This window comes from Archocentrus centrarchus, chromosome 9 (genome assembly GCF_007364275.1).
Source record: "Archocentrus centrarchus isolate MPI-CPG fArcCen1 chromosome 9, fArcCen1, whole genome shotgun sequence".
Classification (NCBI taxonomy): Eukaryota; Metazoa; Chordata; class Actinopteri; order Cichliformes; family Cichlidae; genus Archocentrus; species Archocentrus centrarchus.
The window spans coordinates 20,927,353-20,953,954 of NC_044354.1; the positions used below are offsets into that span (position 1 = coordinate 20,927,353).

The window sequence follows — 26,602 nt, forward strand, 5'->3', positions numbered from 1 at the left end:
GAAACTGGAGTACCCGGAGGGAACCCATGGGGAGAACATGCAAACTCCACACAGAGAGAAAGGGAGGGCCTGGGCCAAGGTGGAATTGAACCCAGGCCTCCCAGATGGTATTCTAACTGTGAGGTAGCAGTGCTAACCACCGCGCCACCGTGCTGCCACCTGTTGATTGTATTTTATTAAAAAACAAATACAAAAAATATTAAAACCATAGAGTCATAAAACAAGAAACATGACAAGATTTTTTCTGAGTATTTTATGTGTATTGCAACAGTCATGCTGGAACACAAAATATTTCCTCCATCAGATGTTTGGGTTGATAATCTTGCCCATGAAAAGAATGTTTTCTGTGTTGCGTTCAGTGATCATGACCATAAATGGACGGTCAAACTTCAAGACCGGAATGACTGGACGGAAGCGGGAGGACCCGAACATGAGCTCGATGCCTGTGGCAGCTGCTGCTGTGGCTCCAGCTTCATTAACATCCAGGGTGGCTTGGTGTACAACCTACAGCATAATGGAGTGAGAGAAGGGTGAGAGAATAGAATAAAAGGGAGAAGTGTGTGTTTAATGATGCAACCTTTCTGTTCTTACCTTTGAGACAAACAGTTGATGATCCTCTGAAATACCAGTCAAATTTGCACGATCACCAAACATGTCTGCCATTCCCATTTCAGTCAGCACATTGTTCAGTATGTAGGAAGTCTTGATGGAGAACTTTGGAACATATATTTTGTATCTCCTAAAAATTGGGAACGAGATCAGTAGGTTTGATATTCATCTGGCAAGCATATCACTGGACAACAATAATTTTGCTACCTGGAGAAAAATACCTGATATCAGGCATTTCAGGTACACTGATTCCAAATCCATAATCAGAATTTCTCCTAACACATCAGGTTCTTCAGTTATGCAGATGTCAATATTTAGCTAATGTATTGCTGTACTGGTGCTTCTTACACAAATGTAGAGTGTGCTAAGATTTTCTAATTTTGAAACTGAACAGAATTTAGCAATAATTTGGGTGATTTGGGGGTGCTGAATCCAAATATGGTCATTAAAATTCAATCAACTAAAGTTGAGGATCAACAATGCCAGAAATGTGCTAATTTTATGATCTTTCAATAGATAAAAACAAAGTTTTAGTGCTACATTGAGTGATAGTGTTTCTGGGGCAGTCCAAAGTGATGCCAAGCTTAAAACTGGGATCTTTGATGGACTCCAAGCCCCTGAGCTTATTAGAGACAAACAGTTTCCATCTAAGCTCAGACCCCTTGAACTAAGAGCATGGGAATCACTTGTTCAGATCGTACAGAATTTCTTGGGCAACCGCAAAGCCACAAACTGTGAAGAACTAGTTGACAACATGCTCATATCATTCAAACACATGGGTTGCAGAATGTCACTTAAGCTTCACATCCTTCACTCTCATCTTGACTTCTTTCCACCCACTTTGCGTGATGTGGGTGATGAACATGGTGAAAGGTTCCATCAAGATATCTCTGAAACGGAGACCAGGTACCAGGGGCGCAATAACGCAAATACGATGGGTGACTACTGCTGGTTTCTACAGTGTGAAACTTCCTAGTTTTCTGGTGAAGATAGACAGGAAGGCGGGGGGGACTTGAACCCGTGCCGGCCGCACAGCCAAGTGTCATACATGCTCACGCCTTGAGCTATCCTGGCACCACATCTGTCTTTTTTTCACCAGTTGTATGTTCATGGTGTACTTTTCTAATAAAATTATTGACGTTGAGTTATGCGATTCACATTTTTTGGCATAGTTACATAACTCAAGATCCTGACCTGTGAAGGAAGTGAGTTTTTATGAAGCTGATTCTCATGCCAGCTGCTTCACACTTGGCTGCAAACTGTTCCACTGCGAGCTGGAGGCCACCCCATGATGAAGCCAACAGGACCGCATCATCTGCAAAGAGCAGAGATGAGACTCTGAGGCCACCAAGGAAGAAGCCTTCCCCCACCTGGCTACGCCTAGAAATTCTGTCCATAAAAATTATGAACAGAATCGGTGACAAAGGGCAGCCCTGACGGAGTCCAACACCCACAGGAAACAAATCTGACTTATTACCGGCTATACAGACCAAGCTCTCACTGCGGTTGTACAGAGACTGAATGGCCCGCAACAATGGGCCAGTCACCCCATACTCCCACAGGACCTCCCACAGGCTGCCACGAGGGACACGGTTGAATGCCTTCTCCAAGTCCACAAAGCACATGTAGACTGGTTGAGCAAACTCCCATGCACACTAGAATATCCTTGAGAGGATAAAGAGCTGGTCCAGCGTTCCACGACCAGGACAAAAACTGTATTTTTCTTCTTGGATCCGCGGTTCGACTAATGGGTGGACCCTCCTTTCCAGCACCCTGGCATAGACCTTACCGGGGAGGCTGAGGAGTGTGATCCCCCGAAAGTTGGAGCACACCTTCCGGTCTCCCTTCTTAAAGATGGGGACCACCACCCCGGTCTGCCAATCCAATGGCACTGCCCCAGATCTCCATGCAATGTTGCAGAGGCGTGTCAACCAAGACAACCCTACAACATCCAGAGCCTTCAGGAACTCAGGGCGAATCTCGTCCACCCCAGGGGCCCTGCCACCAAGGAGTTGTTTAACCACCTCAGTGACCTCCCCCCTGGTGATGGGCAAGTCATCCCCCTCATACCCAGACTCTGCTTCCACTACAGAAGGCGTGTCAGTGGGATTAAGGAGGTCCTTGAAGTATTCCACTACCCAAGCTGCGTTCCGCTTGGCCAACCGATACCTGTCAGCTGCCTCCGGAGTCCCACAGGCTAACCAAGCCCGATAGGACTCTTTCTTCAGCTTGATGGCTCCCTTCACCTCCGGTGACCACCATCTGGTTTGGGGGTTACCACCACGACAGGCAACAACCACCTTGCAGCCACAGCTCTGAGCAGCAGCCTCAACAATGGAGGTGTGGAACATGGTCCATTCGGACTCAATGTCCTCAGCCTCCCTCGAAATGCTGTTGAAGTTCTGCCGGAGGTGGGAGTTAAAGATCTCCTGGACTGTGGCTTCTGCCAGGCTTTCCCAGCACACCCTCACAATACGTTTAGGTGCGCCTGGTCTGTCCAGCATCGTCCCGCGCCACCTGATCCAACTCACCACCAGGTGGTGATCAGTTGACAGCTCAGCTCCTCTCTTCACCCGAGTGTCCAGAACATACGGCCGCAGACCTGGTGATACAATTATAAAATCGATCATCGACCTGTGACCTAGGGTATCCTGGTGCCATGTGCACTTATGGACATCCTTATGTTCAAACATGGTGTTCATTGTGGACAAACTGTGGTTTGCACAAAAGTCTAATAACAAAACACCATTCAGGTTCAGATCGGGCAGGCTGTTCCTCCCAGTCACGCCCCTCCAGGTCTCACTGTCATTGCCCACATGAGTGTTGAAGTCTCCCAGCAAGACTATGGAGTCACCAGATAGAATACTCTCCAGCACAGTGCCCAGCAACTCCAAAAAGGGTGGGTACTCTGAACTGTCATTCGGCGCATAAGCACAAACAACAGTCAGGACTCGTTCCCTGGCCCAAAGCCGCAGGGAAACAACCCTCTTGTCCACCAATGAAAACTCCAACGTCCAGGCAGCAAGCCGGGGGGGATACAAGAATACCCACCCCAGCTCGCCGCCTCTCACCGAGGGCAACTCCAGACTGGAACAGAGTCCAGCCCCTCTCCAGGAGACTGGCTCCAGAGCCCAGGCCATGTGTTCAGGTGAGCCCAACTATATCTAGCTGGTATCTCTCAACCTCACACACTAGCTCAGGCTCCTTCCCCACCAGAGAGGTGACATTCCATGTCCCAATAGCCAGTCTCGATAGCCGGGGATCGGTCCGCCAGGGCCTCCGCCCTTGGCCACTGCCCGACACACATTGCACCTGACCCCTACGACGCCTCCTGCGAGTGGTGGGCCTACAGGAGGGCGGGCCCATGTAACCTCTTCAGGCTGCGCCCGGCCGGGCACCACAGGCTAATGCCTGGCCACCAGACGCTCTCCCTTGAGCTCCCTCCCCAGGCCTGGCTCCAGGGTGGGGCCCCGGTAACCCTATCCCGGGCAGGGTAAACTGTTCCCTCGTTGTTGCAGACATAGGGGTCTTCTTTGTCTGGAACCTCACCCAGGACCACTTTGCCATGGGAGACCCTACCAGGGGGACAAGCCCCTGGGCAACATAGCTCCTGGGATCCACCACGATAAGGTGGCGATTTAAGGAGGAGGCCTTGAGGTTCTGAGGTGGCCCCACTTGGAACCAGCATACCCAATTTAGCAAAATTCAGTTGTTATTCCTGAGGTAGCAGACAAAAAGTTCTGTTCTTTTTTTTTTTTTTTTTTTGCTGACCTGTGTATTCATTGCTGTGAAATGTTTGCCCCCTTCCTGATTTTTTTAGTTTTTGCATATTTGCCACGCTTACATGATTTCACTCATCAAAAATATTTTAACATTAGACAAAGATAACCCAAGCAAATACAAAATGCAGTGTTTAAATGCTGATCTCATTTATTAAAGGGGGAAAAAAGCTATCCAAACCTACCAAGTAAAACGTAATTGCCCCCTCTTGTTAAATGATAAAGTAACTGTGATTAATCACATTTTTTTGGAAAGTGGAGTTCAACTGCACTACTCACAGCCAGGCCTGATTACTGCCAGACCTTCTGAATCAAGGAATCACTTCAATAGAACCTGTGAATTAGGCTCAAGGATCTAATAAAAGTAGCACATCATGCTACAATCTGAAGGAACAGTTGAGAAAAAAAAAGTCACTGACATCTATCAGTCTGGAAAGGGTTCCAAAGCCATTTCTAAGGTTTTTAGACTCCAGTGAACCACGGTGAGAGCCATTATTAAGAAAACTTGGAACAGTGGTGAATGTTATGGATTATTTTTTACTCAATGAATAAAAGGACAAATGTTTAAAAGTAAACTCCAGTAAGGTAATTAATAAACAGTGGCTCAAGCAAATAATAAGATAAGATAAGATAAGATAAGATAAGATAAGATAAGATAAGATAAGATAAGATAAGATAAGATAAGATAAGATAAGATAAAACTTTAATGATCCCACGACGGGGAAATTTGCGCGTTACAGCAGCTCAGTACAGAAAACTAAAAATAGAATAGAATAAAATAAAATAGAAAAACACTATACACATATACATAAGCACTATATACAGAAAATATATAGTCAATACACACATGTACATATACACACATATACACACACATCAAAACACTATATACAGATATCAAAATATTATATACATTTGTAGCCGGTAAGGTACACAGCATACACGGTATGCATTATATGGGTGAGTGTAATAAATAAAATGTATCTGGACTGTAAGGATAAAGTGATGGCAGAGGAGGTAAAGTGTCCAAGTGACTCAAGACATTATGAAGTGTTGTACAGTCTAACTGCTGTTGGGATGAATGACCTGCGAAAGCGCTCCTTCCTGCAGCGAGGATGTTTCAGTGTCTGACTGAAGGGGCTGCTCAGCTCACCCACGGCCTCATGCAGAGGGTGATGGGGGTTGTTCATGATGGATGTCAGCTTTGCTAACATCCTCCTCTCACCCATCACCATCACAGACTCCAAAGGACATCCCAACACAGAGCTAGACCTCCGCACCAGTTTGTCGATCCTGCTCCTGTCCCTTTCGGTGCATCCACCCCCCCAGCAGGCCACTGCATAGAAAAGGGCAGATGCTACCACTGTGTCATAAAAGGTCTTTAACAGAGTCCTGCAGACACCAAAGGACCTCAGTCTCCTCAGCAGGTGGAGTCGACTCTGGCCCTTCTTATACAGGACATCTGTGTTTGTAGTCCAGTCCAACTTGTTATTGAGATGAACACCCAGGTATTTGTAGGAGACCACTGTCTCAATATGCTTTCCCTGGATGTTCACCAGTGCTGTAGGGGGTGGCTTCCTCCTGAAGTCTATGATCATCTCCTTCGTCGTAATAAACAATTAAATAATACATTAGACCAGTGATTCTCAAATCCAGGCCTCAGTGATTCTCAAATCAAATGGCTGAATTACCTCCTCAGTATGCAGTCAAGTTCTCCAGAGTTCTGCTAATGACTTCTATATTTGATTCAGGTATGTTGGATCAGGGACACATCTAAAACTTGCAAGACACTGGACCATGAGGCCTGGATTTGAGAATCACTGCATTAGACAGAGAGCAACAGACAGAAAGTGCCTGACTAACTTCTCAGTCTAAGTGCATCTTATCTTGGAGGTTCGGCCTCAGTACGTACAATTGAAACATCACCAACGTCACCATGTTCTGTTATTAATCTGGACAAGATTGCTCTGTATGACTAATTAAAACATCAGGGGAGAAGATGTGCTTTATGGCTTTATTGCTGATGAGAGGAATCTGTGTCATGAAAAACCAGCTTGGACAAGACTAAATGACGAAGGCCAACTCACAGCACCCAGACTCTGTTTACATGTAGATAGTGGCAGTATAAAATTGTTATGTTTAGCTTAGAGCAGTGCTCTTCTGGGGAGGGAGCCACAGGCAGCTGCTGAGAAGGACGGTCTTCCCCTCAAAAAGATTTGCCCACATGTAGATGTGATTTCTTCTGATTCTTTAATTGATTAAATGTTATCATTTTTTTAAGTGTTTCAGGTGTCTTCCTTCACAAACAAATCACGCCAGTGGGGGCGGTGGCCTGGAGCACGGTGGTGTCCTGAGGGTGTGGCCACTTCAGGCCCTGGAGCTGTGTGTATGGGCGCTGTTATTCAGTGCTCATATTATATCTGTCCCTCCAATTTTAATAGCACTGTAGCTTTCACACAGCCATACACTCACATCACCCCAAACATGCTGAGTGGGAGGAGGGGGTGGGCGGGTCTTCTCATCGCCTCTGGCTCTCTGGACTCTTGCCCTTTGGCCATGAGGGCTCCGTCTGTGGTCTCCCTCCTTCCTCCTCTGGGGTGGCCTAGGTCCCCTGGGTTCTTCCCTATTTGCCTCTGGATTGCGGGGGGCATGGTTGCAGTTTCTTGCCCTCATTATTGAGTACATTTCATGACAGAGGCATATACACACACATTACTGTAAACGTTGGGTTACATAACGTAATCCCTGGTTCTTTGATAACAGAGTGAGGTGTTTCACTATGGGAATCGCCTTGGCGTGACCAACTACGGAAGCTCCAATGACACCACGTCTGTCTGCGACAGACCTGTCAAGCCGCGCTCAGGGCCCCGCCCCTCCTACTATCACGGCTGACCAGCTCCTCCCTACTCATTCTAAGCAGATTTCTTTCCGTGCCCAAGCAAGGAGGGAAGTGATGGTGAAACACCTCACTCTGTTATCAAAGAACCAGGGATTACGTTATGTAACCCAACGTTCTTTTTCTAACTTCGTTCGGTGTTTCACTATGGGAGATATAGCCCACTCCCGGATTGCGCCAGCCCTCCCGAAGCTGTGCTCCAGTGCTGCCCAGGATCTTAGCTCAGACCTGAGGCACTAGACTCCAGGACTGCCTGAGCCAGGGATGACTGAGCGACATCCAGTCTATAAAACCGCACAAATGTGTGTGGTGTAGCCCAACTTGCTGCTGCACAGATATCCTGGACTGACACCCCTCTGAACAAAGCCCAGGATGTAGCCATGCCCCTAGTAGAATGAGCTCGAAGCCCCGATGGGGGCTGAGTACTCTTACAGCTATAGGCTAGAGTTATAGCCTCTACAATCCAATGAGACAGCCTCTGGCGGGACAAAGGCCTGCCCTTGTGGGAGTGGGCCCAGGAAACAAACAGCTGATCAGATTTCCTGAACCCAGCTGTTCTGTCCACATATGACCCCAAGGCCCGCACAGGGCACAATGTGTTAAGCCTGCGCTCCTCTACAGAGGAAAAAGGCGGGGGGTGAAATGCCAGCAGTTCTACTGTGGGGCACCTGTATGATGACTCTATCACCTTAGGGACAAAGGCTGGGTTTGGCCTCAGGCATGCTTTAGTAAGACCAGGGGCCAACTGTAAACAAGAGGGGTGAATGGACAAAGCCTGTAACTCACTAACTCGCTTGGCTGTAGTTAGAGCCAGCAGCAGAGCGGTTTTAAGTGAGAGAAATTTCAACCCTATAGCCTCGATTGGCTCGAAGGGGTGGTAGGAGAGTGCATCCAAAACCAGTGATAAATCCCATAATGGGACCAGTGGCCTTGAGACTGGGAGCTTACGGCGTGCCCCCTTCATGAAGCGACACACAAGAGGGTGCTGACCAATAGGTTTATCACCCAATCCCACATGGCAGGCTGAAATAGCTGCCAAATAGACCTTTATTGTGGAAAAAGCTTTCCCTCCGTCCAGCAAATCCTGAAGAAAACACAGCAACTCCACCACAGAGCACTGAAAAGGGATAACCTGCCTTTCATAGCACCATTCTTCAAAAACACGCCATTTACAACTGTAAAGAGAGCGTGTGGAGGAAGCTCTTGCATTCTGAATGGTGTCAATAACCTTCAGAGGCAGACCCGCAGCATTCAAATTCGACCTTTCACGGGCCAGGCCCAGAGAGCCACCCGGTCTGGGTGAGGATGATATATCTCCCCTCGCGCCTGAGACAGAAGGTCCCGGCGGATGGGGAGCGGCCACGGTTCGCCCGCCAGGAGCTGAATTATTTCTGCTAACCAGTGTTTCGACAGCCACCGTGGCGCTATTAAAATTAGCGACAGCCCCTGATCTCTCACTCTGATTAGGGTTGGAGAGATAAGGCTGAGAGGCGGAAAGGCATATAGCAGTGTGTCTGGCCATGGGTGGGCCAGAGCGTCCATGCCCAGTGGGGCGACTGGGTCTGACAGGGAGAAAAACAGTGGGCAATGTGTGTTTTCCTGCGAGGCGAAGAGATCTACGGCAGCCCGGCCGTATTTCTGCCATATCTGCTCCACCACCTGCGGGTGAAGTCGCCAATCTCCGAACAACGGGTTCCCTCTGGACAGGAGGTCCGCCCCCCTGTTCAGAATACCCGGCACGTGAGTTGCCCGAAGGGAGAGGAATTTTGTGCTGCTCCACACAATTATTTCCCTGGCCAGTCTGTGCAACTGCAGGGAACGAGTACCACCCTGGCGGTTGATATAAGCAACTACTGTAGAGTTGTCTGTTTTCACCAAAACATGTCGACCCTGGAGATACGGCAGAAAATGCCTTAGAGCTAAGCGCACTGCGTGCAGCTCCAGTATGTTGATGTGAGCCCGAGAGAGCCTCCGAGACCAAACACCATTTACTGCCCTCCCCATCATGGTTGCGCCCCACCCTGACAGAGATGCATCTGTGATCAGGGTCATCCTGGATGACACCGCGCCCAGAGGTACTCCCGCCGCAAGAGCTGCTGGGTTCCTCCAAGGCTGGAGAGCCGCTATACATGACGGTGTTATTTTTACACTGCGACCGAGATGGCGGTGAGGGCACAGACGTAGGGACGTGACCCAACGCTGAAAATCCCTCATCATAAGCAGCCCCAAATGCACCACATTTATTACCGAGGCCATAAGGCCGAGGAGGCGGAGACAGAGCCGGAAACGCACGACTTTCCCCACTTGAAAGAGGGAGAGGCACTGAGTGAAGGATGCGATCCTGCGCTCTGAAAGCGTGACACGATAAGATCTGGAATCTAAAATGAGCCCCAGATATTCCGTATACTGTGCGGGTTTCAAGCGGCTCTTTTCCAGGTTGATTTTGAAGCCGAGCTCCGTAAGGTGGTTTGCCACCACCCTGGAATCTCTGATCGCCTGCTCCCGCGATCGGGAGCATATCAGATAATCGTCTATGTAAGAGAATATTCTGATGCCGCTGTTCCTTAACGGAGACAGCGCTGCCTCCACACATTTGCTGAGCACCCTTGGGGCTAATGATAGCCCGAATGGGATAGTCTGAAACTCGTATGCTGCGTTCTGATAGGCGAACCTGAGATATTTCCTGTGTGGAGGATAAATGGCGATGTGAAAATATGCATCTGAGAGGTCGATTGTCACAAACCAATCGTCTGGGTGAACGGCCCGACAGAGCGCTTTGTGTGTGAGCATTCTGAACGTGTACTTTCTCAAGTGTTTGTTCAATACACGTAGATCTAAAATGGGCCGGAGAGAGGAACCCTCTGTTTTTGGAATGAGGAAATAGCGGGAGTAAAAGCCCTGCTGAGCCTCCTCGCTCGGGACCGCTCTGATCGCCTGTTTGCGTAACAGGGAAGCAATTTCGTCCTCCAATACGCTTGCTGACTCTCCCTTGGCCACTGAAATCAACTTTCCGTTGAATTTCGGTGGTTTCATTGCGAACTGAAGCCTGTATCCTTGGGAAATGGTGGCCATAACCCAGGGATGGACTGCGCATGCGCGCCATTGCTCCAGCCGCGCAGAGAGCGGGCCCATGAACACGTGTGACGTCACCTCTGCCTCCCGCATGGAGGTGTCCCCCTCGCGAAGAGCGCCAGCTCCCTCCGCAGGGAACGTAGTGACATGACAGTGACTTTCTTTCATTTTTTTCATTTTCTTTAAACTGGGGGGACATTCTGCCCTTGGCAAACTGCCTGGTTGCAGGAATGCACACTTTATTTCTTTTTGAACCCCCGAAACACAATGAAGTGTCTGAAAACTTTGGGCAGTGCTTGGTGACACTGATAGATTGCTTTGAAGTGAATAATGAAACCGGGGAAGTGCATGGTGACACTGCGACCTTTGACCCCACATCTCCTCTCTCTGAACTAGGTGTGGGAACCGAGAGAGGGCTCCTGATGAACTGGGAACCCCAGGAGCCTCTGAACCATGAACCCTGGGAGGTGTGGTTGCCTCTTCCAGCACCTTCCTCCTCTTTGAGGGAGGAGAGAGAGGTGATGCACAACGTTGCAGGCTTGCTAGGCTGAACGCTTCTTCTTCCCTTCCCCGGGGTGTGACGTTCGGTTCTTTGCAGCAGCTGCTGCAAAGGAGTGTTTGCCCCAAGGCCTTGGGTTTTCTGCCTTGACCTGGTGGGAAGGCTGCAGTCTTGCCGCTTGCCTCTGAACTTTAGCCCCACTCTGCCTACCCCTCACGGCTGCAGCTGCTGCTGCGAAGCCTACTCTAGGCACCTGGTGAGATTGTGGGTTCACTTTTCTGGGTAAGCAGAGATTGAAAGCTTCTCCCTCCTGCTTTCTGAGAGTGCTTGTCTCTCTCATTTTCTCCAAAGCTGGGCCAAAGAGACCCTTGGCTGGGTCATAGGCTGCATCCATGATTTCAGCCTTCTGAGTGTCTCCCAATCCTGACAGGTTTAGCCATAAAGCTCTCTCACCTGAGACTGCAAGACCCATTACACGCCCACAACCCTGGACTGCTCCCCTGGAGGAGCGTAGGATGAGATCGTTGACCACACAGATCTCATCCCAGAGGGCCGGGTTTGGAGACCCCGAGTCCAGTTGACGGCCCATGTCCTCTAAAATCTCTGCCTGATAAGCTGACAGCAGTGTAACCGCATTAAGGGAACACACCGACTGTGCTGAATATTTGTACATCCTTTGATAGATGGATGCGGTGAGGCGATCCATCTTACTGGGCAGAGAAATATTAGAAGAAGCTGAAACTGACCTGCGGTTAGGGTGAAGGTGATAAGCCACTGAAGGCTCAACTGCTGGGGGTCCGGTCAGCCCCAGCTCACCCATTCCTTGCATCTCCAGCTTAGAGCAGCCCTGGGTAGGAAGCTTGCTCTTAAAAGGGCTAGACCAATAGCGACTCATTTCTTTCATGCAAGCAGGCACTGCTGGCAGAAGCTGCTTTGCAGGTGGTGAGGCTGGAGGGAGCCTCTTGCCATCATACAGGTCACGTTCTGCCCCTTCAGCCGCCTGGGCTGCTGGCCATGTGATGCCCAGCTTGGCAGCAGCCCGTTTGCAAACATCATACAAGTTGCTGTCCACTGGGGGTACAGCTTCAGCCCCACTTGGGGGCCTGGACTGCTGGGCAGGGAAGGTGGAGTCATCCTCCTCTTCCTCCATGTCTTCTAGGCCGAGGAGGTCGGAGTTGGCATCGCCATCCGCATCCTCATCCGCCGGCTCACCCTCAGTTGGGTCGAGGAGCCCCTCGAACAACTGGGGCATAACCGGGGACACTTCCTCCATTATGTCCGCCCAGCTCGTTGTGGCTGTCGGCTGATGGATATCAATCGTAGCATTGTTGGCTGACAGACAGGGGTCCTGGCTGTTAGCCACTGCTACTCTCAACCTCCTTTCCAGGATTTTCTCTGGCATCAAGGCGCAGTGAGAGCAACCTTGCGGGTCCGCCAGAGAAGTTTGAGCATGCTTAGCACCCATGCAAGCTATGCACATCGGATGAGAGTCCCTGCCCGAAATGGAAGCACCGCATGATGCGGGGCATGGGCGGGATGCAGCCTCTTTGGCCTTCGGTTCTGACCCTTTGGCGGGGGTAGGAGCCGTAGCCATCGTGGTCGGAAAGATGGTGAGACTGAGCTATACAAGGCTCGTCGTGACACGTTAGCCTGTTTGTAGCTAGCGCTAGCAACGGGGTTAAGTCCGAGCTAGTCGCCGTGAGAGTCAGCTCGTCGTGACACGTTAGCTGAGCTCTACCAGTTGATCCAGCTAACAAATTAATGCTAACTGAAACCTAACACTGTTTAGGGTCGGTTAGCAAATTAATGCTAGCCAGACCTAACACGGTACTGACCTGCTAACAAGCTAATGCTAGCCGGACACCGAAAAGCTCGCCGTGACGCGTTAGCCCAAGTTACACACACACACACAACGGCTACCCTGCTAATTAAAACCAGGTGACCGCTGAAGACAGCTCGCCACGACGCGGTCGCTGTCCAGGGTGTATAACTACCAGTACACTTCTTTCGAAGGACTTACTCAGCACAATCCAGACTGAAAACTGGAGAACTGCGTTCGGCGACGTACTCCTCTACGGGACGCCTGAGAACTGTTAAACAGCTAACCAAGCCAGCCTGGACGCGCTGAGGGAGCCCGATGTAGTTTCTCATGGGAAGAAAGCGAGAATGAGTAGGGAGGAGCTGGTCAGCCGTGATAGTAGGAGGGGCGGGGCCCTGAGCACGGCTTGACAGGTCTGTCGCAGACAGACGTGGTGTCATTGGAGCTTCCGTAGTTGGTCACGCCAAGGCGATTCCCATAGTGAAACACCGAACGAAGTTAGAAAAAGAACAACATAATTGTGTGTGTGTGTGTATATCTACTTTTCTTCAATTATTTTTTTCCTTTCTTCCCTTTGTTTCTCTTCGTCCCCCCATTTTTCTGCCCCCCCCCCCCCCCCCCCCCCCCGTTCTTGCCCCTTCCTTGTTGACTGTCAGACCTGGCATAAATGACTAAATAAAAAATAAAAATACAAATATTAACAAGAATAGCCTATAGAAAACTTATAGAGCTGTTCTTGTAAAAGCAAATCTGTTTGGTACATCAGTGCATTTGGATCATCATTCTGATTGCGAAAAATGCCAGACATGACAGGCTCAAAAAAAAAAAAAAAAATCACGACCTGTCATGAACCTCCCAAGAAGTGGCCAGCCTACCAAAATTACTCAGCACGTGTACTGAAGACTCATCCAGGAGGTCTCAAAAGAGCCCAGGGCCATTTCTCAATATATGTACTTGTGCGGACTTGTGTATGTGTGAAACATCAATCTCAGCCCAAGTTCTGTTCCAATTCCAAAAGTTTGCATAAAGGCACGTTCACTCTAAAGGCCTGGATGTTTTCCTGCTCTGCCCTTCTATTGAGGATGCATCAGTGGTGACTTGTGTTGACTTGGTGCAGCCAAGTATCCCAGAATGTTAATGCTGTTTATGGAGATCATGACGCCTGCTCCAGAATCGATTAAATTATATGTTTTAAATCTTTATTCGACTCTATTCTAAATGCCATCTGTCTGTTGTAAGTGTTGGGAGCTGTCTGGGATAACAAAAACATAATTTTGACATCTGACCTGTTTGTTTTTTGTTCAATAAGCAGCTGAGCTGTGTATACATATATATATATTTTTATTCAGAGACGAAGTTTTAATTTAAATTTAATTAGTTTTCAATCAGTAAATTTAGGCAGCAAATTTAAGCTGGAAGGCGATAGAAACACTGGAGCTGAGCTGTGATGTCATCAAGTCCGCTGGTGTTCCAATTGAAAAAAAATTCCCTGTACTTGGAAAGTTTGTACTTGTCAAGTTCACAAGTTCAAACTTGTCAAGTATGTAAGTATGAACTTGCTTACTTGAGTATTGAGAAACGGCCCAGAACAACATCTAAAGAACTGCAGGCCTCATATGTCTCAGTTAAGGTCAGAGGTCATGATTCAAGAATAAGTAAAAGACTGGACAAAAATGGCATCGATGGGAGAGTTCCAAGGAGAAAACCACTGCTGACCAAAAAGAACACAAAGGCTTCTCAGCTTTTGGGAAAATATTCTGTGGAAACAAAAGTTAAACTTTTTGGAAGGTTTGAGTCCTGTTACATCTGGCTTAGAACTAACAGCATTACATAAAAAGAACATAACTGCAACAGTCAAACATGGTGGTGGTAGTGTGATGGTGTGGGGTTGCTTTGCTGCTTCAGGACCTGGACGACTTGCTGTAAATGATGGAGCCATGAATTCTGCTCTCTACCAGAAAATCCTGAAGGAGAAGATCAGTTCATGCCCTCAAGTATTCCAGAATGCATTTAGAAGAAAAAGAGTGAGTTGTGCCAAGCTCAACTCACTCGCAACTCACTCACACTTAGCTTCACATGGAAGTGTTTGAATGAATGACAAGTGTCGCAGGTTTGCTGAAAAAACAATCCAGGACTGGCTCAAGTTTGTGCAAACAGAAAAGCTTTGCTTTGGATGTTTGAAAACTCAACAAGGTGTGATAGCAGGAGCACATGCAAAACTTGTCAAAGGAGACATCCGACTTGCTTGCATGATGACAAATTTAAAGAATGCCAAAGGCCAACGCACGTAAATGGAAATGACATTTCAAATGACAGGGCAGACGCCACAGAAAGGGCTGCAACAGCAACTGCCAACAGAATCATACAAGAGGGCCCGAGCACACAAACATCTTCCATATTACCAGTCTGGGTGTCATCGACCAAGCAGCCTGATCAAGAAGTCCTTGTCTATGCACTGCTAGACACACAAAGTGATACTACCTTCATACTAGAGGAAGTGGCCCAAGACCTCAACACAAACAAAGAAAATGCCAGTTTGCAGCTGTCCACAATGTCTGCTAAGTCGACAGTCATATCCTCTCAGAAATTAAAAGGTCTGCAAGTAAGGGGATACAACTTAAAGAAAAGGATTCCACTGCCACCTGTTTTCACATGAGAGTTCAACCCAGCAAACAGGTTACACATTCCAACTTCTGAAACAGCTCTAAAATGGCCTCATCTAGAGCACCTAGCAGAAAGGATTCCACCACAGCTTGACTGCGAAGTAGGCCTTCTAATTGGCTACAACTGTCAACAAGCCCTTCTTCCAAAGGAAATCCTGTCTGGTGACGAAGATAATCCATATGCACAGTGAACTGATCTTGGCTGGAGTATTATTGGTTGCTCAGATCCAGCGAGCAATGAAAACGACGCAATAGGAACCAGCCACAGAATCATAGTACGGCAAGTGATACCGGCTATACAGTCATCAGTTCAGTTAAAGAGAGAGGTAGATTTTGTGCACAGGACCCAAGTCAAAGAGATCAACCTACCTGACATAATTAAAACACTCGAATCAGACTTCACAGACCAGTCTGCAGACAACAACCCAATTTCTCAAGAAGACCTTCACTTTCTGTCGAAAGTAAAAGCAGGCATAAGGCACAAGGAAGATGGCCATTATGAACTCCCACTCCCTTTCGAGACAGACAAAACTAATTTTCCAGACAATAAACAGTGTGCAGTCCATAGGCTCAACTCATTGGAGTGACGACTCAGGAAAAATGAACAATATTACAAGGACTATGTCAAGTTCATGAATGATATCATAACCAGAGGAGATGCTGAGAAGGTGCCACAGTGCGAACTTGATAACCAACCGGCATGGTATATTCCACACCATGGTGTTTACCATCCCCACAATCCCGGGAAAATCCGTGTGGTTTTTGACTGTTTGGCGCACTTCCAAGAAACTTCTTTAAATGACCATGTCCTGACTGGTCCAGACCTGACTAACACATTACTTGGAGTGTTGTGTCGATTTAGAAAGGGTCCAATAGCCATAATGTGTGACATTGAAAAAATGTTTCACCAGTTCCATGTCACAAGGGAGCACCAAGACTATCTCAGGTTCCTCTGGTGGGACAAGGGGGATTTAGATTCCAAACCCTCAATGTACAGAATGAGGGTACATCTGTTTGGGGCAGCTTCATCTCCCGGCTGCTGCAAATTTGGTCTCAAGCATCTGGAATCACAGAGTCATCGGGAGTTCAGTGAAGAAGCCATCAAATTCATCCAAGGGAGCTTCTATGTGGATGATGGCCTAACTAGCGTAAAGTCACCTGCTGAAGCCATACATCTGGTGGATGAGTCAAGAGCCCTGTGCAGAGCAGGAAATCTTCAGCTGCACAAGTTTGTATCCAATGATAAAAGTGTGATTGCAGCAATACCTCCAGAAGAATGTGCCCAGATCAAGGATCTAGACATGGCCCTAGGAGGACTTCGTATCGAGCGAGCGCTTGGAGTTGAGTGGTGCGTGGAAGCAGATGAGTTCCAATTCAGGGTTGTGGTAAAGGAAAACCCACTGACAAGGAGAGGAGTTCTCTCAACTGTTGCCTCAGTTTATGATCCACTGGGCTTTGTGGCTCCATTCATACTGGTAGGTAAACAAATCCTTCAGACTCTGTGCAGAGAAAAGGTAAACTGAGATGAATCTCTTCCTGAACACAACCTGCCACAATGGGAGGCATGGCTCAAAGAGCTGCCTTACTTGGCAGCCCTGAAGATTCCAAGGAGCTACTTTCCATCAAGCTTTAGTGAAGTTGTACTGTACAAGTTTCACAACTTTTCTGATGCAAGTTCCAAAGGGTACGGTGTGACAGTTTTCATTTGTCTAGGGGTGCCAGCCAGGTATCTCTCCTGACATGTTAGATTTTTCTTTTTAACCCTCACAAAGGATGCAAAGCACAGTGACTTAACACCCTCTAGCACTGAATAAAACAAACCCCATTTAAAGGTACTTATGCACACAATGAGTATATTCAATACAGGAAAAAAAACACACAAACAATCATTTAACACAGGTAACGCAGTTCAGGTAATCAGGTCGGCACTGCTCTTTAGCTCATTCAAAGGAAACAGCTTATTCAAAAGAAACAAAACAAAACATATATATATATTTCAGTTCCACAGTGACTTTCAGTCCATTTCAACAGAGAGCCAAACAAAACAAATCCAGTCCGGGTTTTATCTCTTTCTCAGTTCAGTTCCAACCGGGTACTCATTTAGTACATTTACAAGACAAAAGAAAGTCAAAACCTCCAAAAGAAATCCACTCCGGCTTTTACTCAGTCTAGTTCAAAAGCAAAAAGAAAGAGGAAAAACAAACCAAATCCACTCCGGGTCTCGTAGTTCAGTATAACAAAACGAATGGAAACCGCCAAAACAAAGATTCCACTGCAGGATTTCCAGCGACATATACAACAAAACAAGGAAGTACACTCCCGACTTCCTACAGACTGCGTATACCAGCTGCCGCTCTCAGCAGTTCAAAAACAAAGGAAATCCAGAGCATCTGACCGGCTGGAGACTTAAGACACCAAGGCCTCTAGGAGAATGTCCAGTCCTGGGTCGTTCCCATCAGTTGATCCCGGCTGTTCCTCACCGATAAGGTCCAGTCGCGAGGCTAAATTACTTGTGGTGCCACTAAGCGAAGGCTAACTTTGCCATGTGTTTGGCCGAGGTCGCAGATAACTCACATCCGTCTTCCACGCTCTCCCCCATCTACACTGAGCCCTGGCCCATAAGTAAAATAGTATGGGCGGCGTTGGACGCTACAGCGCCAAATCTGTGTCATCCCATTGGTCAGCATCCAGAGGGTGTGTGGGTGAGTAAAAAAAACAAACAACACACGTGGCCATAATTTAAGGGACAGCCATCCGGCTGTTACACTAGTGCATGTTCATACCTCAGAGCGGTGAATGAAACTGGGCAGATTAGTTGCTCACTTGTCTTGGGCAAAGCTAGAGTAGCCCCTACCAAACTAACAACTATTCTAAGTCTCGAGCTATCATCAGCTGTAACTTCAGTTTGCACTGGTGATATCATTAAAAGGGAGCTTGAGATCAAAAACTTGCAAGAGTATTACTGGACGGATTCAAGGGTGGTTCTCGGCTATGTGAACAATGACGCCAAGAGGTTCCACACATTTGTGGCCAACTACATCCAACAAATAAGATCTAGCACAGAACCTGAGCAATGGCAGCACATCAGCTCTGAAACCAATCCAGCTGATTACGCGTCTAGAGGATTGAGTGCAATTCAACTGAAGGAGTCTAAGTGGCTGAAAGGACCTGACTTCCTTTGGCAGCAAAATCTTCCACATGAAGAGAGAATGATGGGAGACATACAAGCTACTGATCCTGAGCTTCGGAAGGTACATGTTCATGCTGTCAAGGAAAAGAAGGGAATTCAATGGTTGACCACTTCACCAAATTCTCTGACTGGTCAAGAACAGTGAGAGCTGTTGCCAGGCTCAAAAGATTTGTCAGAGAGTTCAAAGGATTTCAACTACGAACAAATGAGTCAACTCACCTTGAAGGGCAAAGAGAAGCAGAAATCTTCATCATCAAGCTGGTGCAAGAAGAATCACTTGCTGAAGATATAAAGAAGATCAAGGGCCAGAAGGAAGACACCCTGAGTAAGCACAATAGGCTACATCAGTTGAATGCCTTCTTAGACAATAACAGTGTCCTTAGGGTGGGAGGATGGCTATCTCAGTCAGCCTTACACCATGATGTAAAACATCCTGCTATAATAATAAAAAGGGAACTTGGTTCTGAGTTTGTGTTTAACGTTCCGTCAGCCAGTCATATGGGTGGAGTCTGGGAGCATCAGATTCGAACAATCCGAAGTATACTGACTGCAATGCTGGACAAGTCTGCCAGCAGACTTGACACTACAACTTTAAGGACATTTCTCTACAAAACGATGGCCATAATCAACAGCAGGCCACTAAGTGTTGAGCATCTGAACGATCCTACTGGCCAGAACCTCTTACTCCGAACCATATTCTAACAATGAACTCATCCATTATTCTGCCACCTCCTGGGCTGTTTGTCAAAGAAGACCTCTACCTGCGCAAAAGGTGGAGATGAGTGCAGTTTCTATCCAATGAATTCTGGCAACGATGGAAGCGAGAATACCTGCTAAACCTCCAACACCGACAGAAATGGCAAAGAATATTACGAAACTCTAACTTAAATGACATTGTGATTCTACAGGATGACAGTGCACCAAGAAACAAGTGGAAGCTCGCCAGGGTTGTGGAAGTTACACCTAGTACAGATGACAAGCTGCAAAAGGTGAAACTTCTAGTCAGTGAAACTATACTTGATAGGGGAAAACCATTCAATAGATTAGTTCACCTTGAGAGGCCTGTTCACAAGATAGTTACCTTATTGGAGGCCAGTTAAACTTTTAAGGCTGCACTGTTCATTCTTACAAAGTGTTTCACACATTTTATATCTTTCATAGTTTTCTTTGAAGAAATCTCTCATTTAAAATCAATGAGCAATTGGTGGGAGCGTAAATGCTGTTGAGTAATGTTTTATGTCAAGCTCATGATGCTGACTGCTTTATGATTTTTACATGATTTTATAAGTATGTAATTTAAGTTTAAATTGTTTCAATTTCAAATGTGTCATAATGCACAGTAAGTTCTTGTTGCAGTCTGTCTTATTAAGGAACTTTAAGTAACGTAACGTGTCTCGCAAGGAGTAACGGCTAGGGCTGCAACGATTCATCGATTAACTCGATTAAATCGATTCTAAAAATTTATCGACACAAATTTACTGTGTCGATGCTTCGTTTAAACTCTGCAGCGCTCAGCTGTCTCGGTGTAAGCGGCGCTCCTCACTAGCATTAGCAGCATTAGTGCTGACGTTTTTTTGTGGGTTTATTGGGGGCTGGCAAACCAACATAGAACTGCATTACCGCCACCTACTGGACTGGAGTGTGAATCACTCACGTATACACAAGCACACATTCTAAAAAGCTCTCCGTCGCTGCGATGGATTTCCTTTAACACAGAGTGGATCATCGCTAGAGTTGCCACCTGTCTCGTAAAATACAGAACCCCGTATGTTACGGGACTCCGTGGAATACGGCTCCGTAACATGCCGTGTTCCGTACTTTACGGGACGGGTGGCAACTCCAATCTCATTGTACATCCTGTATAATGACAATAAAGGCATTCTATTCTATTCTATTCTAACTGTCGCTGACATGCATTTCCACGCCTCCACTGCTCTCTGTGTGTCTGTGTGTGTTGTGCTCGCTGAGAATTTCAGCTGCTATTTTTGTCTTTACTTCAGCTGTAGCTACCAGAACTGGTTTGCTAGCGAGCGCGGGCCATTAGCACTAGCGATGGTTCGGTACCGGAAGGCTCGCCCCCCAGGACCGAGGGGCTCCTTCAAAATATTTTTTATACTTTAATCCCTTATTAGTGACTAAATATAGACCTGCAGTAGAAACGTATTTTCGAGAATGCTTGTGAATACAAAGCATTACACCATTACTCACACATGCGCCATGGATCCCGCAGCCACTAGTTTTTCAAAACACTCATAGCAGGCAGCGGTTTTAACTGCGCAAGCGCAAAGAGGCGAAGCTGTGACGGTGAGCTCAAGTAGTGAAAAAGGAAACATTTTTCCAGCGTCCAAAACAGCAGCTTTTTCTTTTAGTAACCACCATTAAATCTGTGAAACAGCTGGAGGTCCTTCATCAAGCACCTGATCATCAAGTGTTAAGGTGAAGAAAAGAGAACTTTGTAGCTGCTCCATTCACCGCTGTTTGTTCACATGGCGAAAAACTGCAGTACGGAAGTTAAAATATGCAGATAAACTGTTAATAAAAAAAAGTATTTCTTATCCGATTACTCGATTAATCGCTGGAATAATCGATAGAATACTCGATTACTAAAATAATCGTTTTATGCAGCCCTAGTAACGGCTACTGAGGTTATTGGGAGAATGAGAGAAAATTTTACCTCCCATGGACTGCAGGAGGGCAGATGTTTTCTGACACGACTCTGCTGTGTTGTATTCAAGATTCAAGTTATCGTGTGAAGCCAGAGCAGATAAAGTGACTCAAGGTTTAAGATCTCTTTTCATGACAAGCAGCCAACGAGGTATTTTATTGTTTGGATATATCTTGCACCTTTATTTCATTCTGTATACATGCTAGGTACAATGTAATGCAATTCGCTAACGCGGTTTATACAGTTTGTTCATGAATACAATTTTCACGGCGTGACTAAGTGAGCGGAGAGAGAGAGAGGGAGAGGCTCAAGCAATAAACACCTGTTTCAAAGAAACGACCTGTGTCTGTGTTGTCGTGGAGAGAGCTACATAAGCATTAATCTATTCATGTTTAAAAAGTCTCCAGTGTGGCTGAATGAAAACACTTCTACAAAGAGTGGTCCAAAATTCGTCCACAGTGATATGACTCAATGCCAAGGGTGGTACAACCAGTTATTAGGTTTACGGGTGCAGGTTGAACAGTCATCATTTAAAAACTGCATTTTATATTTACTCTGGTTATCTTTAATATTAAAATTTGTTATATAAGAAATCAAAAAGGGGCAACTACCTTCCACAGCACTGTATAGTGTCTAAACCAAGAAATTAAGTATGATTTGAAATTCTACCCAACCTGGACTCCATCAGTTTTAGCCATTCGGTGACATGACCTGGGCTTATGGCATTCTCCATTCTTGCCATATCATCAGGCAACATCAGCAACATGGAGTGGGTGCCCTTGAAGGGGAGGCGGAGGACTGATGTGTTTATGGCCTGGTCATAATAAACATCAACATCCTCTTCCATATACATCATCTGGACTGGAACCTGGAAAATTGACAATTAATTGGAAAAGAGTTTGAAGGAGGCTCAATGATGCGTAATTGTTTTAACTTATTTCTGTTGTTTGTTCAGAGCTGTTTGAACCTTAGCATTAGGTGCATGGAAATGGTCTTCCCTGGTCATCTGTGGACAAAACGGAGTCTCCCACCTTCCTGTTTTATGGTGATGAGCAGAAAGAAAGCACACCTTACAGCTGGCACATCAATCTTAAACCTCAGAATAAATGAATCTCATCTCATGTGATCTCTTACCTTTAAAGTATATGTAGCTGATGAGGTACATGACTGTATTCTCATCCAGGCTTTCAACCAGCTTGTCAATCTTCCCGTTGGTCTTGGTCTCCACATACTTATTGATGGTATCGGCACTCTCTGTGGTTTGGGTGAAATCAACATTGAACCCTTCTGCAAAATAGGACTGCTTCAAGACCTCAAGGAACTCAGGCTGCAGCTTGAAGTGGTTATCCACAAACACGGCTGTCCCTTCACTGGTATTGTCGCTCTTTGCATTTTGAAGGAGCGTACAGAAGGACTGATCTACATCTGTTTGCGTGAGCTGGGAACTATTGAAACCCAGACCACTGAAAAGCTGCCGGTGGGTCTCCCCCCGGGCTCCTACAGACAAGGAAGCCAAGGCAGTAGAAACACTAACCGGTGAGAAGAAGATGTTTTTGCTTTGAAAGTCAGCATGAGCCGCTAACTTTCTGTACAAATGACAGGCAAACTCTTTGTTTGCTGCGGTCACCTGTGAGAGGCTGGAATCTGTGTCTTGGGCTTCGTTAGCACTTTCCAAATGGTGATGGCCTCTTCCCACTGCTGATAAGATCTGGTTTGCCAAGACTGAATGCATCATGGTCAACTAAGGAAAAAAGTTTAAAAAATGATTGTTTGTTCATTTGCATTATGCAATGTTTGCTGTTGCACATGTTGCCCCCCCCCCTGGCCTGGTGGATGCCAGGGAAGGGTGTAGTTTCAAATTCATGTATATTAAAATAAAGAGGTGCACAATGTAAGCTTGCTTACAGCTTATCTGCAGGATTTATTCTGCTTCCTCATGCAAGGAAACAAAACCATATCAATAACTTCCCATGATAACCAGCAACTGGTTGCATAGTGTAGGGCAGGGATCCTCAAATCCAGGCCTCATGGGCTGGTGTCCTGCAGGTTTTAGATGTGTCTCTACTTCAACACACCTGAGTCAAATACAGAAGTCATTATCAGGACTCTGGAGAACTTGACTGCATACTGAGGAGACAATCTGCAGGACCTCAGCCCTCGAGGCCTGGATTTGAGGATCCCTGGTGTAGGGTGACAGATGTTAATACCTTGCCAGGAATTGTGAGTAACTACAGTAAACATCATTACACAGAAACTGAAGCACAAGCAAGTCTCTCTCATGTGCATGAATGTTCTTCTTCAGTTAGACTTTAACTGCAACAACTATTACAACAGTACATGAACCAGCCTGTCCTCAGAGTGAAAACGTAGGTATTGGTCATTTCTGCAGGCATGAATTACGACCAATATTTACGTTTTGGAAGGGGGGAAAGTGACATCTAGTGGTCGTAGACGAAGGTGCGTTTAAAAAATGTGTTCCTTTTTGTCCACCAGACCTCAAAAGAAGACGCAAGTATCGATTTCGTCATGTTCTTTATTCATTTATGGAAGTCATTATTTTGCCGTGGGATAGTTTGACAGCCTGGGCGTGAACCATCAACCTTCCGATTAGGGCTGCAACTAAAGATTATTTTGGTAGTCGAATAATCTGTCATTTTTGTTATCGATTAGTCAATGATTATTTCAATCTTAACTCACCTGTTCAAGCCTCCCCACCTGTTAACATCACCTTGTTCTCTTCTCACAATTAAAATAATGACCCATAAAAATACAAGTTTGAAACTAATCAAATGTATTTTTAACATTAATGTGACCATCACAATAAATATCAAATAAAAAATGCATATAAAAGTAAATGCAATTTTTATTTTTAAATGAAAATATAATGTGCAAATAAATAAAAATGGCCTCTGTCCAAAAGTTCAAATAAGGCTTCAAATTAAATCAAAAAGATTTTTCTGTCCAAAACAGCTGAAAAGTTTACAGACGATTCAGTTCATACAGAGGTTTACTATTCAGAATGAACGCTGATATTAATATGAGGGGAAAAAAATAGGAGCCAACGTAGCTGCTCCTATTGTCCTTCACTCGTTAGGTAACATAACTGAAATGGTGGTGCTTAGCAAACATTATCCGTGAGACCTTGTTTCGGACAGGTAAACTAACAGAAACATTACTGTACAAACATTAACAGGTATCTACGACGCACTAACATACCAATCCAGAGCTGCCGTCACAGCTCCAGGGTGCCGGCGTTTTAAACACTCAGCACTGCAGCTATGCCGCCGTGGAGGGAAAGCTCTCTGTCTCCATTTTCTTTAATTTTTTCCACACCTCTCTGTTCCACTAGTGTTACACTGGTCCGTTACTTTCTTCTCCATCCATCCATCCATCCATCCATCCATTGCTGTCAGACAATGGAGGCAATACTGCCCCCATATCTTCCTGTAGTATATTGCAATTACAAAATCACACGATAAGCGGAACAAAACGGATGGGTTTAAAAGTACGACGCTTCGACGATGAAATTCCACGTCGACAAATTTTTGTAGTCGACGTCATCGATTACGTTGATGAATCGTTGCAGCCCTACTTCCGATTGATAAATTACTATTCTATCCTCCGAGCCACAGCAACATTACCCAAGGACATGTCCATACGACACCCGAAGCCGGAGGTAGGCGCGGTCATTTGGAAACGTAAATATAGGTCGTATTTCAGGGCCCTGCAGAAACGACGGATTGATTGGAGGACATGTTGACATGAACACCTGTACACTACAGGCACAACACTTGCAGTACAACACCAATATACTATAAACTCCGGGGAAGTTACAACCATTCATGTAAACCCTACAATCGAGATGTGTACATGCATTACTGCATTTACATCTCCTCTTATAGCAACAGCATGTACAGAACTAGTTTTATTGACTGAAAGTTTTATTAAGTCTTTATGTACTTGTTAACCCATTAAAGTACTGTAACAAACAGCATTTGTGCTTCATTAGTACAAATACTGTATTTGAAGCTCCCTTTACCTTCTAGGACAGGGGATGGGCAAACCTTTGGCTCTGGGGCCACATTGACTTTTGGAAATTTGACAGAGGGGTCAGGCCAGCACCAGATGCATACATATCAAACATAAACATAACAAAGGCATTACAGTGTTACTTACATTCACTTTTAGTGGGAACAGTGATGTTTTTGCCTGTGCATTGAAGTCTGGTGTTAGTTTTGTAATAGCAATTTCAACAATCCTCAACATCAGTCATAATTATGATATGACTGGATTTGATTTGGGCAATTTTGTACCAATTGTCAACGGGCCGAATTAAACAGAACACTGGGCCGTAGTGTGCCCATCCCTGCTCTAGGAAGAAGTCCGTTAGCCTATCATGACCACATCGCGGCTACGATCTCACTTTAACACAAAACTTCAGCATTACTTAGTGTCCAACATTGTATATCTTACTTATTCATGACACTCTTATCAGTTATACGGTGTTAAATGCGTGTAATTTTGAGGACTATTCACCCACCTGTATATGAAAATAAAGAGGTACACAACGAAAGCTTGTTTACAACTTCACAGCAGGATTTACTCTGCAGCCTTTGCCTTCAGGAGGGTTTATGTTCCTCCGGGTCACTATGCGCCACCTGGTGACACCTTTGGGTAATGTCCTGGGATGGCACATGGAAAATACAGTGGGATCACTGACACTAGAGAGAGAATAAAACAGAAAAAATACTGGGGTATCCTTTTCTTCTTCTTTACTTATTTACAGCGTGGACTGAACTGTATTCCCATAACTCATTAATATATATATATATATTTTTTTTTATCTCTGGTTATGTCTTAAAACATATTGTCTTAAAGGATACTGACCACCCTTCACACAGACAGTCATCCAAAGGGTTACAAATAATTAGTTCTTTGAAGGGCCTGGAAACTGTTTTATTCATTCGTACTGTCAGATACACAAAAAACTGTTAATGCAGAGGTGCAAGAAATGCTATAGTTGATTGCTGTCACCAGCTGTGTTACTCTGCACTGTACAGTAAGAAGTGAAAATGTATAACGTATAACGACTCAACTTTGATATTAACAAATAAGAGCCCTTCTACTCATGTCAGTGGGAAATATTTATCTGTTGAGTAATGAAAAAGCAAAAGTCTTTTTAAAAAGGTCATTTCTTTATTTATAATGAATGGCACAAAGAAAATAAGAAACAAAAATCTACAACTATTGGCCAAGTTGCTGTTTTAAACACTGGCAGTGGTATCTGAAACTTTGCATATTTGGCCGTCTAAGAGGCACTGTGGAATACAGTAATGTGCAAAGGTCTCGAGGCACCCCTCAGTTCTTTATATCCTGTTGGTGAAAAGGTAAAATGGTAATTGAAAGGTGT

The 26,602-nt window shown here is 45.8% G+C and overlaps 1 protein-coding gene across 1 annotated transcript; it reads right to left on the reverse strand.

The window, feature by feature from the left end:
• Window positions 1-251: 251 nt before the first annotated feature.
• LOC115785382 (hibernation-specific plasma protein HP-55-like) lies at window positions 252-26,059 on the reverse strand. The gene is made up of 6 exons (XM_030736932.1): window positions 25,733-26,059; window positions 22,327-22,933; window positions 22,160-22,227; window positions 21,867-22,060; window positions 592-739; window positions 252-504 (listed from the first exon to the last, which is right to left on the reverse strand). Exons 2-6 carry the CDS (start codon window positions 22,925-22,927, stop codon window positions 301-303), a joined length of 1,215 nt encoding a protein of 404 aa, XP_030592792.1. The 5' UTR covers window positions 22,928-22,933; window positions 25,733-26,059; the 3' UTR covers window positions 252-300.
• Window positions 26,060-26,602: the final 543 nt, after the last annotated feature.